Below are 18194 nucleotides of genomic sequence, written 5' to 3'. Positions count from 1 at the left end.
TCATAGGAAGTTTGCTTAGTACAGAAAGGAATTTTTTTTTCTTTTAGATTGACTAGTGCAGGAGAAAACCTGTAACTTCAACTTCCCCAAAATGTGTCTAAGTTGCAGTCCCTGGAGACTTCTCCCGTTTCAGTGCAGTTACAATAGAGCTCTATGTGAACAGCGTATTTCTAAGGAAGCACTTTCTAAATCCTGGATTCTTCTCCCTGCTAATTGTGTGCTACTCCTTTGTGGGGCAGGTGGAGGGTCGGGGCAAGGGAGAGGATGCTGTTTTCATCCACATTATTTTGCAAATTTGTTCGCCTCCTCAAAAATAATTGACTAAGAATTATCTCTCCTGGTATTGGCATTCTGTCAGAAAGTTAAAGGGAGCTCTTATGTCCAGGATATCGCTTCAACTGGTGGAATTGTTTGTCTTAAACACATATTGCCACCCTACTGGACTTGGAGATAAGATAGATCTGTCAAGCAAAAAATCAGTAGCTTGGAAAATGAACAGTTGAGAGAGAGCGTTTTGCAGGTGCATAATAAAAACATGTAGAGTTACAGTGAAATACAAATATTTTCCCTTTTTAACGTAGGAATTATAACATTTACTTGTTTTAAAATATATCAAAAATCACGTAAATTCAAAAGGGCAAAAATGAATATTTCATTCTACTTATGATCGTAACCTATTAACATGGTCGTAAGCAGAAGTCACTCCTCCTCGTTGGCCCAAGACCTTACAGAGACTGACGAGAGGGGCTTTCCCCAAACCCAAGAGAGTATGTAAGACTTTATATTGAAGTTGAGGCAAGAAGTGAATGGATTTCGTAGAGCTATTTTTAGTGATAATGGCAAACAAGATGAAGGTAGTCTCATTCTCCAGGAGCTTAGCATCGCGGAAACGCAGAGTAAGAGTGGCGTGGGCCAAGGGTCTGCAGAAAGATGAGGCTGACAATGCAAACTGCCATGGAAGGATTAACAGGGATCCACAGGACTGCACGGGGTGTGCTCTGGAGGACAGTGTTCTAAGCAGAAGGTATATCATGAACAAGGCTCGGAGTGATAAAAATATCAGTGGAGGAAAATATAATATTGCCTAGGGAGATAAGTGAATGTCATAAACACGTCAAAGCAGATTGTCCACAGTAGCCACTCACTCAAACCATATTGAGCAACGACTGTGCTGTGCACCAACATGATTTTAGATGGGCCCAAAAAAATGTTGGAAATGATCAGCCATTGCTTGGTTAAAAGAAATATGAAACATACACAACACGGGATATTAGAATAATTTAAAAGATAACACAGATGATTAATATAAAAGGATCTTTATTAGATATTGCTGAGTGGAAGGGAAAGTAGCCACAAACCATATATCTGGTTCAACCTGCTTTTTGGGTGTGTCTTGCCAGGAGAGAGTAAGCCCTGCAAAGAACTTGAGGAACTTTGGACAATTGAGTCAGTAGAAGAAGGGCAGGAAGGACGAGTTTAACAGTGGTTACTTCTGAAGGATGGGATTAAAATTCCTTTCTTTTATATGCTTTTTTGGTTTGCATGAATTTTCTACATGAGTATGTATTATGATCAGACAAATCTGTCTTCATAAAACTGCTTTCCAACACTTCTGTGACATAAGGCAGCAACATTATCACTTACCTTCTGGTTGGGTCCTCAATTCTGTCATAACTAAATTCTGTCAGATGATCGGAAAGGTTTCATTCTGTACCATCTGTGTGCTTGGTCCATACCAAGAGGAAATAGACAGAGGTAGGGTCCTGTTTAGAAGATAAACAGGGATAAAAAGACCCATGAGTAGTTTCTCTTCCTTCCAAGAGTTTATTATCCGGTGGGCTACTTAACCTGTTTAAGTCTTCATTCCCTTATCCAGCAAATGTACAGTTTTGGGGAGGACTGGAAATCACATGTAATACAGTGCTTAACATAGAGTGGGCTCTCAATAATTGTCACTACTGCTATTCAGACAGCAGGTTACAGAGCATACATCAGGGGTTGGGGAAAAAAACAAAAGGCAACTAAAAGTTTAACAGAGGAATTGCCTTGACCAGGAGAGAAAGGAGAGGGAAGGGGCGCTGGCAAACAATAGATACAACTATTGTCTGGTGTTTGGGGCGTGGAGGAGGCCAGGCTCATTGGGAATGGCCTGGCAGAATCATACAAGGATGCAGTGGGATGTGAGGGTACACAGACAGACAGGGATGGCATTGGGTAGGCAAGGGGAGGGCTCATCATAGAGGCCCTTGGATGCCCGCCTAGCTGCCTCAGAATATATTGGTTCCAGTTTAATTTTTCCAAAGTACCCATTGATCACTGTCTGGCGAAAAGGCAGAGACAAAAGGAAGTGAAATGTATCTGCCTGCTTCCAAGAAGCATATACTCCATGTTGGAAATGATATTTTCGGGTAGAACAAAACCTACTTTGAGAAAAATGTATCTGAAGGTGAAGGTTGAAAGGAGAAGCACTAGCAGCAAGATGAATTCCATTTTGCACTCTCATAGCTTTATAAGAATTCGAGTTCCTTCCCTGAGAGAAAATTATAATGACGCTCACCTCTACCCTCTCTCTTTAACCCTGTCAGATTTATCAAGCCTTCCTGGTGATACCTGTATCTGATTTATTTTTGTGTGCTTGGTGCCTGGTATATAAACAGGCAGTCAGTCATTATTGAATGCATGACAAACTGAATGAAAGAATACAGAATGTGTGTCCTATATATTTTCTGGAGATGGTTCCATGGTTAATATATAACATACGTACCATAAGTGCTCTCTTAGTGGTGTATAATGAAGTATTTTCCTACATAATATAAACAATCAGATTTATAATTAACAACCAAAACATGATTATCTGTCACTTTAAATATTCATGGGAAAAGGGGTGGTTTGCTAGGGAGTGAGCATATGAGGAAGGAGGAAATTTTTCCCTAGTTTTCCTTTCAGGCACCCACTCCCTCTCCCCCACCCCCATTGACACCCAGTGGTTTGGGGCACACCAGAGCTCCCCATGCTGGAGGAAATCTACGATAGAACAGTTCACACCAATGTAATAGAGCTTAAGTAATTTATTCTTATCTGAAATCTATGTCTTATAAAAGAAGATGCAAAGGGAATGATTTCAGGGGGCGATTTCAGATGACAATACTTAGAAGAGAGAATTTTTTGAGTAAGAAAGTGCCCTTTCGAAGGTCCTCCTTTCCCCGTGAGGGGCTGACATGAAAGGTGACATGGAACCTTCCAGTAGCTCACAGAACTCCTTTTTTTTTTTTTAAGTGCCTGTACCTGGTTTTGCATACTTTTCTCTCCAGAGTCTGGAATAACAGAAGAAATTGGCTTGGAGAATTTTCATCAACTTATTAACTAAGGATGTTATTCTGAGCTACACATTCTTTTATAGAAAACTGAGGATTTTTTTACTGTTATAAAATTATCTGGCTGTATGATAGAAGTTAAATTAATATATTGAGCTCTTTTAAACTTTCAGGTTTCACTCCCCACCCTTGCAAAAAGGAGTCACCTAAAAAGAAAATTTCTTTCAAATCTCTCTTTAAATTGAGGTGTGGTTTGCAGTTAAACGAAGATGAATTGATAGGCATGGAATAGTGATAAACGAACTATGTTTGTTGCAAATATTTAATTTCAGAGTAAAAATTGCTCCAGAAAAAAAAAAAACCCACTTTCTTCAAACATGACCTATTTAATTACAGCTTTCGTTCCTTGTTTTATTTGTGATCACAACAGAAATATCCCGTGTAAATTAAAACTTCCAGCTAAATGCTTTGTGAATAAATTGGTATGGGATTCATTTTCCTCAAATGGCAGTGAGAGCTACAGGAAAGTGATTGCAGAAAAGGATAAAAGGGCTCCTGGTTGGAATATTTTTCCATGCTTCTGGCAGCAAGTTTGCAATAAAAAGAATGCTTTTTATGAGAATGTGATTATTCACAGCAAGATGAGAGTTGGTGTCACTATGAAAAATTCTTCTTCAGTAGATGCTCTCAGCAGGAACAATAAATCTAAAAGAAAGGCAACGGGAGTCACAGAGAACGCTGTTTCCAGTGACAAATTGTGTTTGTCAAATGATGAGCAAACCCATTGAACATGGAGAAGTCAGTTCAGCAGTAAATCAAAGGCTTATTCTTAAGAGTAGTTCTGATTCACCATTCAAAAGGATGACATTTATATTACATATATGCTGTTTTTTTTAAGTTCTGAAATATTTTGTATATTGTCTGCCTCGAATCTTTTAAATCATGAGAAATCACATGAGACAATAGTAAATATGTACGATATTTTTAGGATAAAATTGTATAATGCAGTTTGACATATTATCAACCACTACTGCAACTGCCCTGTTTTGTTTTTGAAGGTCCCACAACATTTTCACTGCCTCCTACACTAATGTGTAAAATGCCATATCTTCTGGTATTAGTTGGATCATAAATGAAGCTGCATATTTGGGCCTATGCCTCTTGTGTTTAATACCATGTAGGGGTATAGAATGCACTGAACATAACTTAAACAGGAAAAGATAGATCTTGTAGCATCAGATAGAAGGCATTCACCATATCCTTAACTTTTTAAAAAGGAAAGAAATTATATGTTGATATCATTAGATCACATGTAATATATGCCAAAATTATTAATTAAAGTAACCTGTTAATTCAGTGTTGAGCAATTTTAAATAAGCCCATTTTATTTTTAAAAAGCTTATTTTCAATTCTTTTTCTTATCCTAACTTGACAGTATGAATAAAGACAAATATATTTAATATAATCGTGTGGTAAAGAAGGTATTCATGGTGAGAAAGAAGGAACTCCAAGCAGAGTGAAGTTGACATATCATATTTATTAACTCTGTACTTACTCGCTAAAAAGGCGCTCTCTTCATGTAATTCCTTAGGGATTCTTTGAGCCATGTGTTGAAGTGGTATTATGATGACATCTTTCTGAACATTTAAAAAGAAATTAATATAAAAAATATTTAAAAATTTGAAACTTTCTTTTTTCTTTAACAACAGTAAGCTTGAGCTTCTTGTAAATTTTTATGTAGTGATCTGAAATATTTATCATAACTATATATGTCTACAAATACATAGCTTAAGCACTCTATCTGTTGCTTTAATATGTCATCTTCAGGTATTTTTGGTCAAGATTTTATTCTCTAAATATTTTATGAGTATTCCTCTAAACAGAATCAGACTGAAATAGTTAATATCTTCTTAACCTTTGTTGCAACGGCTGTAATTCAAATCTTGAGTTTCAAATACGAGTACCCACGTCTCCTACCAAATGTAAACATAATTCTCGTAAAATCTTTCTCTCATTCTGATAACCTCGACAGGATATTGTAACATTAAATATATTGGAAATACTGTTTTTGTAAGTAAGACACAGTAATTAAAAGCAGAGTATGTCTCTGCAAGTTGTACCTTATGACCAAATCTCAAAAATAGATGTTAAAATGCCTCTTAACTAGTTTCTGAGATTTGAAATTCTGTCTTTTTCCCCCCGTTGGCTGCTATCGTTGTGTCCTCCTATTCCTGCCAAAACACAGAGAGATATTTAGATATTGACTTAGACTACACATTGGTGCCTATGCTAGGCTGAGTGGATAATCTAGAGTGAGAATTTAAAGATGAATTTGTCCAGGTATGTTCTAATTCCTTAACTTGCATTTCCCAAAATTGTCAAACAGAATGAGGCCAGTTTCCAACCACTCCTGTGCCTTAGTCATGCACCCTTTTCTTGTGCAAGAAAGCATTGTGGTGGGAAAGCAAGGGGAACAGGAGGGTCACAAGGTGTGCCCCAGACAGGCATGACAGGTCCTGGCCAGCCGCGCGTGGGGCTGCAGGGCTGTGAACGGCACACCCCGTTTCCACTTGGCCGTGCTGCCGGCTTCCATCCGGTCCTCGATGACTAGCACAGGGGCGAGCAGTGCTTCCGCTCTTTAGTGCATCTGTTTGAAAGTGCAGTGAGGGCTTTGATACACCTTTAGAAAACACACTGCCCTCGTGTGACTCCATATCGGTAAGTACAGAAAAGGAGTACTTTGATTGGGCAGTCTCCTTTTTACAGAAAGAAATGTACAAGTAAAAACCTGGCTTCTGCAAACTGACTAACTCATGGACAGCATTTCTGAACTACAGCAACTGACATACTCAGTCTAATTGTCAGTGACTTAGAAGCAGCATTCTTCACATCTCTCCCATCAGTTGGCTTGTTTCTGGACCATCCCTTCCCCCTGAACTCCTGAATCACAGGAGATCTCTAGGGATGATCCATTTTATCTTATTTTCCCAAAGAAATTATAAAAATATCTAGGGAGTCAGGAGTGATTTCCAAGAGCCGCTCTGGAAATCAGTCCCTTCAAACCTCTGTCACTCATATACTGGTCACCGTATAATGCCATCTGTACACGTTAGACTTTCTGTGAGGAGTCGAGATAGTGTGAGCAGATCCACATGGGGATGTCTCCCCCGCCCCCTTTTTCTTTTTAAAGCACTGCTGCTCATTTGTCACAGCGTTCAGACGATTTGTGTATTTGTCTCTAAAGTACTGGAAATACTTCTGTACTCCATATAATTAAACATTTTTGTGTCGGGAAATAAGAGGAAAACTTCTTTCTAGTCACTTGTGGATGTCTAAGGTATATCGAGCAAGCATCTATATTCTTCAGTGGGGAGGTGGGAGCAGTGGACGTAATTGCTTGATGACAGATAGGAGGGGACGGAGGACCCCCGATCATTTCCTCTGCCTTGGCCAAGCGCAGCTGGTCTGAATAGGCACTCTGAGGCACAGACACAATGAAAATAGCTCGTTCTCTAGTGACTCTCTTTTTCCTTTCATTTTTACTTTGTAAAGGAAGGTATTGAAACAATTAGTTGGCAGTATGGTGTAAGTCTTCTCATGGTAAATTTGAAAAATGGAGCAAATGTAGCCTCGGTCAGCAGAATTTGGGCTTGTGTAACTCAACTTCTTCAAAGCCGTGTTTGTAACATTTTTATATTGTTCCCTTTCATAACACGCAGTCTGCCTCAAAGTCTTGTTAGAGTCTCTGTTTATTCAAAGACTTCAGGCTTACTTGGAGTTTATGTTTTTAGTGTCGTGTTCAGAGGTATAGTGCCTCGACATGCTGGCTATTACATCACAGGGCTTGGCATAGATAATAAGACCCATTGTAACTGTCTTAATTCTTTTTATTAATTTTCCTAAACTAACTTGAATGGTATGGTGGGTTTTTTTACATAATTATGACACAAGTGAAAGGCTTGGAGGAAAAGTACAACCACTATGATATCAAAGCAGAATAAATATTTGCAGAAAAATTCTGCCGTAACTTAATATTTTGCATATGAGCCCCTGTACAAAATCTGAGTTATTCCTGGGGCTTGGTCCAAAAGAACATGTCTGTGGCCCGGCCCTGGAAGGCCAGAGATGGTGACGGATCAGAAAAAGGTCAGCGTGAGTTGCAGTGCCAAAAATAATGACAGAAGGGACCAAAAAGGCAGACTAACAGTGCAACCGGAGTTCTGAGAGGGTATGTGCCTTTGCCGCATGGCGGTGAGATCGTACCCCATGTGGCTTGCTTCATACTCCCGACACCAGGGCTGGCGTTCAGCCGCTTCATGTATTGGCAATTTTCCCCAGCCGTCCATGTGAGCATTTTAGAATCCAGCCCCGTGAGTGCTTAGATGTCTGCGAGCCGAGGGCCAGTAGTAACGAAAGCTTGCTAATTTTAATTATTTGACTCCTCTGTGAAGCACAGGCCCTGGAACATAAAGGGAAGCCAGGCGAGGGTAAACTCTGGTCATTTGGTTTGTGGTGTTTACCTGCAAGATGACTGTAGGATCCTGTCGTGTAGAACAGAGGTTGCAAGCTCGCACCTGTGGGCTCAGCGGTGCCCCTCTCATTGTTGCCATCTGCCTTCATTCACCTCCTTTGCCCTGACTGGCCAGATCCTTCTTTCTGGGCCTCCGGCCTCTTCCTTAGGACACGCCATGTCAGTGTCACGCTAACACCTATGCTCTCACCACCTACAACCGTGCTCTGTACCCTCCACCCCTGGCAAAAGCCCAGTAACCACAGTGGCTCTCCTTCTAGAACGATTTCCCTTTGAAGCGCCTGTCATTGGAAGGCCCACTGGGGAGATGCAGTTCTGGGGCTTGTCCTGGAGGATGGAGGACCCCCATCCGAGCTCCAGGCTGGCAAAGGGGGCCGTGGTGACAGACGCCGGTCGTAGGAGTGGGACAGGCGAAAGGGGAGGATGTGTTTTGTAGCTGAAGTCTCCTGGGCTCCAAACAACTGACAAGCCACAAAGGATCTAGATGGTGCAGTTGTCGGCATCGTGTGAAATGGGTGTGAGAAGAGACTGTGATTTGGGGCTCAAAGACATAGTGTCTCAGCACTTACATTAGTTCACTTTTCTCAGTCTTCATGTTTTGTATCTGTGAAATGGGTTATACCATTACGTACTAGTCCACGTTCACCATAAATCGGTAGCACTAAGTCAGCTCAACAAGAAAGAGGAATGTCTGTGAGGAGAGAAACCATGTGCCTGCTTCCGCAAGATCTCCACAGAAGTGTTAAGAAATGACTTATTGAAGTAGTTTGCCACCGCTTTGGGGAGGGAGGAAAATACTCTTCAAGGGATACAAAGTGTCAAAATAGGACATTTAATCATGTGTCAATAGCTCTTGTGTTCCTGGTGCTTTAGGATTTCTGGAAAAGGGAGAGGCCCACTTCAGGTTGCTTTAGCAGTAGTCTAAATTCGGTAATTAATTGCAAAATTTTCCTAGTGAAGGATAATCGCAACTTGGCCTAGCACTAGCCCTGACTCTTTCTGAGATCTTGTGCTATGTGGGTGTATTTGAAAATTGGTTAAACAAAAATGTTAATTATATTTTCCTCTACTGTTGATAAGGAGCCTTTATGCAAAAATGTTGCTGATGTTGACCTCCCTTTGCAAAGCCATTATCAAAAAATAACTCTTTTCCCACCTCTTGATCCCTTGCCAGCTCCCGTAGCCACTCTCAAACCTGTAGCTGAGAGGGGAACAAAAAACCATCCCACAAGGGAGGGGGACCTGCTTGCTCACTGCACAGAGTTCTTGCACGTCTGGGAACTAAGTCTGGGCTATTTCCTAGAGAGAGGGACGGCTTGCCCCGTAAGTGCCATCCTCCGCCACCCCACCTCACCACCATGCATAAGTAGCAGTCTGGCATCCACAGGCTGGGATCAAAAAGCTGTGTCCCGTTTCTGTTACCGTGGCTTCAGGGACTGTGAAGCATCTCTAGGGAGTCTGCCATTTATCTCTTGATTGCTTTCATCGCAGAAGCAACCGAGGATAAAGGTGGGCCATGCTGTCCCTCCCCGATCTAGCAAAATACAATTTAAGTTCTTCAGACCTCGGCAGCTCCTTGAGACTAAACAGAGTTCAGCCATTCGGCAGGAGGCTGTTCCTTTGAATGGTCCTCAAAGCGGTTCTGCAGCATTTACTACCGTTGTAATTTATCACACGTGTAGTTCGTTAACGTCTGTCTTTCCTGCTAAACTGTACGCGCCTGGAGGGCAGGGGCTGATAACTTGGATGCTACTCCCAAAGCCAGCTCCTTGCTGTCCCCTGTGAGCCCTTGTAACTCTTGCCACCCAATCTCCTCCTTGTGCCTCCCTCCTGCCACATCCCCCAGCACACTAGGGTTCTCCTGCCTCAGGGCCTTTGAACCTGCTCTTTCCTTGCCCTGCAGAGCCATTCCTCAGACCCCAGACAGCACTGCATCGTTCCCTTGCCTGCTATATTTATTCTCCTTGGCAGTTAGCAGCATCAGCACCAACATAGTGTACATTTTGCGTATTTTCTTGTTTGGGCGTCTCCCCCACTAGAATGTTAGTTCCAAGATGGTAAGGATTTTTGTCTGTTAAATGTTGCGTCCTTAACATCTGGAGCATAGTAGCCCCTTAATAATGAATAAATGACCATCTTTTAGTCAGCTCAGATGGGTGTCGAGTGTGGAATCCACCAGAAGTCATGAGAAGCACTACCTCCTCCCCAAATGAGGCTCCCAGCCAGATCCCCAAACACAACAGGGCTACCTGGGGCATCTCCAACCTCAACAGGACGGATTACTGCATAAAATCTTCTAATCCAGCGGACCTGCAGTCTTGGGCCTGAGACCTGGGAATGCTACGCAAAGACTTGGCCTTGGCAGTGACTTCAGTGCCTTAAAACCCTATCGTGAACTTTTTGGGCAGTTTATTTCAAAAATGCATATTCAGCACATTCAGTCTTTCTGGAATAAAAACTTCCTTTTCCGATGGCATTCTGTATGTTTGGCACTCTGTGTATTAAGCAGCAAAGTAGGGCTTTTAGGAATGTGTCTTGGTGCCTGGAAATACGGGAAGCTTCCATTCTTGTTTTCTGTGTCTATAGATTGTTGCAGTGGGCTTCAGATTTTGTCGTGTTGTTTCAGTGGGTCCAGAACTCCTGCTTCCCTCCTTCAATTATCTAATTTTCTGAGTTTAAAACAGATTTAGAAACCCAAAACAACAAAGTCCAGAAAGCAAACATGAAAACCTAAAATTAGGCTCTTAAGCAAAAAGTTAGATGGCTTCCGAAGAAAAGTGGGGTAGGGAGAGTCTCATCCCAGTGGAGGAGGGAAAATTTCCAATGTCAGGATGCAGGGAACTGCAGTTTCTAATTTGAGAGTAGATGCACTTAGAAAGATTTACACATTCCACATGTATCAAGACACTTCTGTGTTTTATATTCTCCATTCTTTGAGGAATTAAAATTTTTAATAGGTAAACATCAAGATAGTAATATCTAGTTTTTCCTCAAAGTAAAAACATATTTCCTGAGACATTTCTACCGTGCTGTAGGAGCTCATACCAAGACTCAGTTACTAAATCTTCAGGACGTATCTTATCCTGCGAAGTTTGTGCAGCATAGAATGTTTCTATCGTTAAGTGACACGGACAGTTCTGCAAACATATTTTACCTGGACATTTTCATGATTTCTTTTTATTCCTGGGGTGCTAATTAGGCTCTTTAAAAAATGCTCCTGATGTTTGCATCCATTTTCATGAAAATCATTCTACAAAACAACTCTCCTGATTAAGAATGAAGATTTCTTTGTTGCCACCACACCAGAGTTGATCCCATCTCTGAGAAGGGAGTTTGGCGTCTGCGGGTAGAAGCTGGAAGCTGTTGATACTAAACCAGAGGTAACCAAGTCCTGAACCGTCCTTCAAAGGAGGGCCTCAGCCCTGGGAACAAAGAGACTTGGAAAAAGCTCGCAGGAGCAAACAAATACAGGATGTGGGGGGACAATAGCAACAATGGACCCCTTAACAGTCACTGGAAGATAACTGGCTTCTCCCTTAGTCATGGAGATTTACGACTGCATTTGTTTAAGAAAAGCCTCTTAACACCTTGCCTTTCCGAGGAATTCTCCCACCCCGAGAGTTAACTAAGTAACTTGTAAGTCAGCTTTGGTGTGATTCCTTGATTAAAACCCTTTTTAACGTAGCTTTTCCTCTTGGACTTCCTCACCTTCCACCTCCTGTTTCTCCCAGAAGGCAAAAATCTTCCATTGTGGCTCTCTGGCTTTTTGAGTTTTTCGGTTTTTGTCTCTGGGTTTTTTTTTTTTTTTTGCTGGGGGGGAGGTGGTGGTGGAGGGTACGCTTGTTTGGTTTGTCTTGGTTTTCTCCTGCCTGTTTTGTACACTCAACCGTGCACCCGAAAAGAGTTATTTACCAACAATATAAAAAATGTATTTCTGGCTAGATAAGTGGCAGAAATGTCTACACTCATGATTTAGTCACTCTTTAAACCCAGAATATGTACCTTGTTGAGAAAACACAACTATCATTCATCTTCTGAAATATTAAATTAATAACTCTGCGAAGTTCCCAAACATGTTTTCCAGGAATGACCTGTTTTTAAAATGTTAAATTCACAGTCCACATGTGCGGCCTCCTAGACTCGCTTTTCCTCTTTCTTATCTGAGGTTATGAACCTCAGGAGAGCAGGGGAGGGTTACAAGGTCAAAGTCTTTTCCTCCTTGGAACTTGCTGCTTGCTGGGAGGCGGTTGCCTGGAAAGTAGATGCTTTAGAGAAGAGGTTGGGGGGTCACGATTTTAATTCTGTTAAGCCACAGCTGGTTTGAGTTTCTTTCCCCTTCTATCTCCTGCTCCCTTCCTCACAAATCCGTGGAGAGAAAAAAAATTGTTCTGAAGGAACCCGCAACATAAAAATACACCTTGTGTTACTGTGGCACTTTACGTCTGTCATCTTTGTTACAAATTGTATGTTGAGCACTTCACAAATAGGCTAGATTTTACAAAATCATACAGGAAATATGACCAGCGCCTTAGTCAAAAGAACCTTTTAAAATACAGGATGCGTAACTGGAAATCTTTTATTAATATTTTTAAGCTAAAACTTTTAACGAAAATAAGTATGATAAAGGCCTCCAGGGTGTTCTGAGCCTGATGGCAAAGAATCATGCCTGAAACACGAAAGCGAGCCAAGTGTGGGTGCCTTGTCTCCGGGTGGGGGGAGACCTTGTGTGTCTCCAAACTGGTATGCCATCGTTTGTCCAACAAATGTTGACTGGGTGTCTGCTTCTCACGCTTCTCACGCAGTGACCCTAGGGGCTGGGAATACAGCGGTGAGATGTCGGGGTGCTCATATGCAAACACATGCAGAATCAGCAACTCAGTCCAGTCGAGCTGTAGTCTGAAATCACAGACTCCTATTCTAAACAGTTCACACGTGGTTTGGGATTGAAAAATCAGGTCTGTTCACATCACGTTATTCTACAACAAATCAATAAATCCATAAATCCAACACTTGAATATAGAATAGTGAAACAGTTAAAAAAAAAAAAAGGTAAAAAACACCACATGGTTTAGTTGTTTTTATTTGGGTTTTGAAGTCTCCCATGCTTTCTTCCTCCTCGTCCACACGCGCGCGCGCGCGCGCACACACACACACACACACACACGCACACACAAAGAATAAAACTCACATCTCTCAAATCAATGGCAAACCAGTAACAGATTTTTTCGTCTGGGCTCCTCAGCACGCTGGCCTCAGGCTCTGTTGGTGTGTGGCTCAACAGCAATCAGAGGTCATAATTTCATTGGCAGTTAGCATCAGGTTTAATTTTTCTAGCATGTTACATTTGCCGAAATGTCTGGTTTCAGTTATGCTTGGGCATTGACTGAATCAGCTTTGAGCAGCATGATGTCTTCAGGTACCTGAGGGTTATGGAACACATATGCTAATTGTTTTCAATCACTTTCCTTTCTAAACACAAAAATGTGTTTTCCGAAGCTGCATAACAGTAGTCCTTAATGGCATTGCTCTTTTTTTTGCGTTAAAAGAGGACGTGAAGTAGGTAAAAATACCACCTTAACAAGACTGACACCTACTGATTGACATTGCGGAAAAACCGTCCAATTAAAGTTGGGGGGGTGGGGTTAAACATCTGTATGTGATTTTTTCCAAAAAAAAAACAAAACAAAACAAAAAACGAAGATGCTCCTCGAAAATGAACCTGTATCATTTTAATTTCATTTTAGGAATGTGACCAAGTTCATATAGATGATGTGTCTTCGGATGATAATGGCCAAGACCTCAGGTGAGCACAGTGAAATGTGAAGTGATTGTCTCCATTTTCGAGTTTAATGGCTCAGCTATGAAGATGAACTTTCTGTTTGGTTAACGTTGGGCTTTTCTTGCGTCTAAATAGCACATATAACTTTGGAACAGATGGCTTTCCTGCTGCAGCCACCAGTGCTAACTTATGCTTGGCAACCGGTGTGCGGGGTGGTGTAGACTGGATGAGAAAATTGGCTTTCCGCTACAGACGAGTAAAAGAGATCTACAATACCTACAAAAATAACGTTGGAGGCAAGTAACCACCACCAATATCTTACTGGATTATTAAGATAGTCTAGCTAAAATTCTCCAAGTACCACACATATTCACATCACACTTTTTTTTTTTTTTGGATATCATAGCTTTTTTAGAGCCGTTTCATCTGACCCATGATTATTCTGCTGTGATTTAGTGACAGGAATATTAGACTTGAGTCAGGTACCCTGGCTAGTCTAATCTAGTCCTGGCTCCATTACTTCATAGTGTGTGGGACCTGGAGTCCGTTTCTTGACCTTTCTGATACTCGTTTGTCCTTCCAAGGAGATGTGGGATTAACCACCTTGGGCCAAATCACTTGAGATGGGTTGTAAAACTCATTCAGCTATGTCTCAAAATGGCTTTAGCTGACAAGGAAATATGTTGACTTAGTAATGAAAAGTTTAGGGGTTTCCAGCATGGCTAAATCCACAGGCTTCAAAGGTGACATCCGGAATCTCTTGCCTAGGCTTTCCTTTGGGTAGGAGTCATTCTGGGTCAGTCCCTCCCATAAGGTGGCATAGGTGACCATTGACAGATCCAAGTTTATATTCTGTGAGTTTAGCACCTCGATTGGGTAGAAAAATATCTTTCCCAATAGATTCAGCAAAAGTTCCAAGACTGATTTGCGCTGGCCAAGCCGCAGTCATACACCTACCCTGGGAGCCAGACGGTAGAGTTGGCTCTGTCCAAACTCCATGATTAGAGAAATGGTGTGAGCCGACTCCTCAGAATGAAGAGATGACTTCTATAACCAGGGGAAGGGATGCTAGGAAAGCAAAATCAACAGATGTTTCCTACAGTACTAAATAAATTTGTCAAACGGATGCTAATCTGTGAAAAATTACCTGAAATACTATAAAGCTTAAGGGTGATATTAGGAGTGGTATTAAATGTTTATTATTTGTAAAGTTGACTAGACACATTGGTAAGGAAGGAATTCATGTGCTTTTAAATCCACAGGCCTGCTTGGTCCAGCCAAGAGGGAAGCCTGGCTGCAGCTGAGGGCTGAGATTGAAGCCCTGACAGACTCCTGGTTGACACTGGCTCTGAAAGCACTCACGCTCATTCACTCCCGGTAGGCTGTCCCCAAGTCACTCCATGCTGCTTTTGCTGGAAAATAGCCTTTGTTCGTGTTTGTTCATTTTAGAGATTCATTTTTCAACGTTCTTTTTTTTTTTTCCTCTCTCTCTCTCTTTTTCTTTTCTGTTCTCATAGGACGAATTGTGTGAATATTTTAGTTACAACTACTCAGCTTATCCCAGCGTTGGCGAAAGTCCTGCTATATGGATTAGGAATCGTATTTCCAATAGAAAATATTTACAGTGCAACAAAGATAGGTGAGCTGCTTTTGTTTTATTTTATACTTGACTCTTTCCCTTCAGGCTAGTAGAAGTGAATGAGACTTTGTTCATAATGCTAGGTGTCAGAAAACTAGAAGAAGAATTTAATTTTATTGTCAGAATTGGCTTTAGACATCAAGAGAAATATAAATCATAAGACGTGCAGCTTAATTCAAAAAATGTTACTTTACTGGCTAACATTAAGACCTATGGATTTTAACTATTGTCAGCTGAACATCAGTTCTGGATTGTTATCTTGTCTTTTAGATAACACCAACAAAAATATCTAATAAACTGAAACAGTAGTATAGAGATATACAAGGTATAAGTGAAACAATTCTAATAGCTTTCTTTAAATTATTATCACTGGAACTTTTTTTTTTGTTTTATTTTAATTCAATGTGTGTAAACAGTTAAGTTCCCATTTTTGTTATGGGGATACCCAAGAAAAATTTAAGTTCTTGAAAGAAGGAATCATAGTTGGAGAAAGACAACTAATGTGAAATTTGGTTGGAATATAAACCAAGACAGACTAAAAGTGAGATTAAAAAAAAAAAAACCACCCATGACTCCCATTCTTAGGGAAATCACCATATAGTGGGGGAAGCAAACATCTAAATAACTGTAATATGACAAAGAAGTATGTAAATGAGCATTTATCACATATTTAGTAGATGCCCAGAACTATACTAAGCATTTTACATATTAAAATCAATCTTCACAACTTTTCCATTTTATAAATGAGGACGCTCAATCTCAGAGACTTAATTGTCCAAGTTAATAGCTGGTAAAGGTAAGGGTCAAACTAGATCTGATTCTAGGGTCCAGACTCCTTTCTATACCCTAGGGAGTTCCCTACCACTAAGTGCCTGAATGTGCACTTGAATGAGGAAATATTCACTCCCACCCAGGAGGAAGCAGAGGGCAAGTGTCAGTGAACACTAAAAGGAAGAAATGGCATTTGAGCTGGGTATAGAAGGATACATAAGAGTTTAGTAGGCAGATGGGCTAGTGAGAGCAAATGGACAGAGACATTAAAATGTGTTCCCTCCTGAGGAACTCGTAAATGGTCTTGGGTCATGGGAAGCTGAAGCTGGAAAGGCAGACTTAGGTCTAGACATATGTGGCCTTGTTTATCACCCTAATGAGATGTTATTTTAGTGAGTCCTGGGGAAGGGGGATGAAGATCCTCGTAGGTGGGAAGAAGGTTGTTTCTGGCTGCTCAATGCTATGTAAAGAAAAAACGGCAAAAATGTAATCTATCTCCATCTAACTACACTCGTATACTTCCAATACTTTTATTTAAAAGCATTTACTAAATTTTTGCTGAAGAATTACTTTTATACTTATTTGTTCATAGTCTGACTTCCCTATCAGACTGTAATATCCTTGATAACTGATTGCTCATCTGTGTTGCTCATCATTGTAGCTATGGTACCCAGCACATACTAGGTGCTCAATAAATGTTTGTTCAATAAAATGGATGAATAAACAGTTGTTTATTCTGAAGAAGGCTGACACAGAGGTTCTTTTTAAACACCTGGGTCAGTACTGACACTATTAACTGATGGGAAAAATCAGGTGTGATGGGAAAGATAAGAGTTTGGTTTTATCAGTGTTGAGTGTGAAGAGCCTGTGAGATAGTCACATAGCCCTGTCAAGTTGGAAATAGCTGGAGTTGGAGAATGACTGATGCCTCCTGAGAAGCACCAAGAACAGAATGCTAGAAAACACTTAGAAAGAGAGAGGAATGGGGGCGCCTGGGTGGCTCAGTCGCTTAAGCATTTGCCTTTGGCTCAGGTCGTGATCCCAGACTCCTGGGATAGGAGTCCCATTGAGCAGGGAGTCAGCTTCTCCCTCTGACCCTCCCCCTCTTGAGATTTCTCTCTCTCTCTAAAGGAATGTACCAAAAAGAATTCCTGGTAGCCCAACATAACCAGAATTTTTTATATGTTCTCATATCCATAAAAATTACTGTTTACATGAAGTCAAATATTTATGTTATCCATAACAATAAAGAGGAATCATGCTGTGTTTTGTAAACAGGAGTCCATGGTAAACATTTATCAGCACATGAAAGAACAATTTCCAGAGAAGTTTATAGAATGGAAGGGATAGTGCCTAACTCCCCAGAGGGAAAGAACACGTAGTTTATTGCAGGTCATGTGCATTGAGCTTCAATCCTGAATAATTTAAATAATTTGAAAATATTAGGATCATAGAAAATTATAACAAGTATATATTAGGTATTTTTAATGGGCATTTTGTTTGTGATACTGAACTTTAACCTTTATTAATACAGAATTAAAAATGAGGATTAAAAAAGGTGGTAGAAATTACCTTAAAACCAGAGGTAGAATCACATTTTTATGGTATTTTTAATAAGAAAAGTAAATGGGGCACTTGGGTGGCTCAGTCAGTTAAGTGCCTGACTCAATTTTGGCTCAGGTCATGATCTCAGGGTCCTGGGATCAAGCCCTGTATTGGGCTCGGGGCTGGGCATGGAGCCTGCTTAAGTTTCTCCCTCTCCTTCTCCTCTCTCATGCATGTACTCTCTCTCTCTCTAAAAAAATGAAAAACAAAAAGAAGAAAACTAGAGATTGAAACTCCTGTCGTTTTGCTGATTTTGCCATCAAATGAGATATAATTTGGGAGTCAATGCAGAAAACTCAGGAATTTTCCTTATAGGCAAGTGGCAGTCATTGAAGGAGATGACTGGATCTCGTTTAGCAGAGCTATGATGTTTGCCCAGATAAAATGGATTCAACAAAATGAATATTTTGGACCTCTAATTAACTTCTAAAAGTCAGCTTCGATTTCTCAGTCTTTATTATGAAAGATGTCTATGTGAGCCAGACTTCACAGTGAAGCCATTGGAGATAGTATATAGGCGAGAAATATTTTTGTCCACCAGAGCCTCACCTTAAA

The 18194-nt window shown here is 40.8% G+C and overlaps 1 protein-coding gene across 14 annotated transcripts in view; it reads left to right on the top strand.

Annotated features, from left to right (window-relative positions):
- EYA1 (EYA transcriptional coactivator and phosphatase 1) overlaps positions 1-18194 on the top strand; it is a 329699-nt gene that overhangs the window by 290012 nt on the left and 21493 nt on the right. For all 14 annotated transcript variants that reach the window (XM_034668180.1, XM_034668178.1, XM_034668179.1 and 11 more), the window contains 4 exons: positions 13590-13648; positions 13760-13920; positions 14887-15001; positions 15142-15263. In XM_034668180.1, coding sequence (XP_034524071.1) covers positions 13590-13648; positions 13760-13920; positions 14887-15001; positions 15142-15263 — 457 coding nt within the window. The remainder of the gene's footprint in view (positions 1-13589; positions 13649-13759; positions 13921-14886; positions 15002-15141; positions 15264-18194) is intronic.

The sequence above is a fragment of the Ailuropoda melanoleuca genome, chromosome 9, assembly GCF_002007445.2.
Source record: "Ailuropoda melanoleuca isolate Jingjing chromosome 9, ASM200744v2, whole genome shotgun sequence".
Lineage (NCBI taxonomy): Eukaryota > Metazoa > Chordata > Mammalia > Carnivora > Ursidae > Ailuropoda > Ailuropoda melanoleuca.
This window is presented reverse-complemented; position numbering and strand designations above follow the sequence as displayed.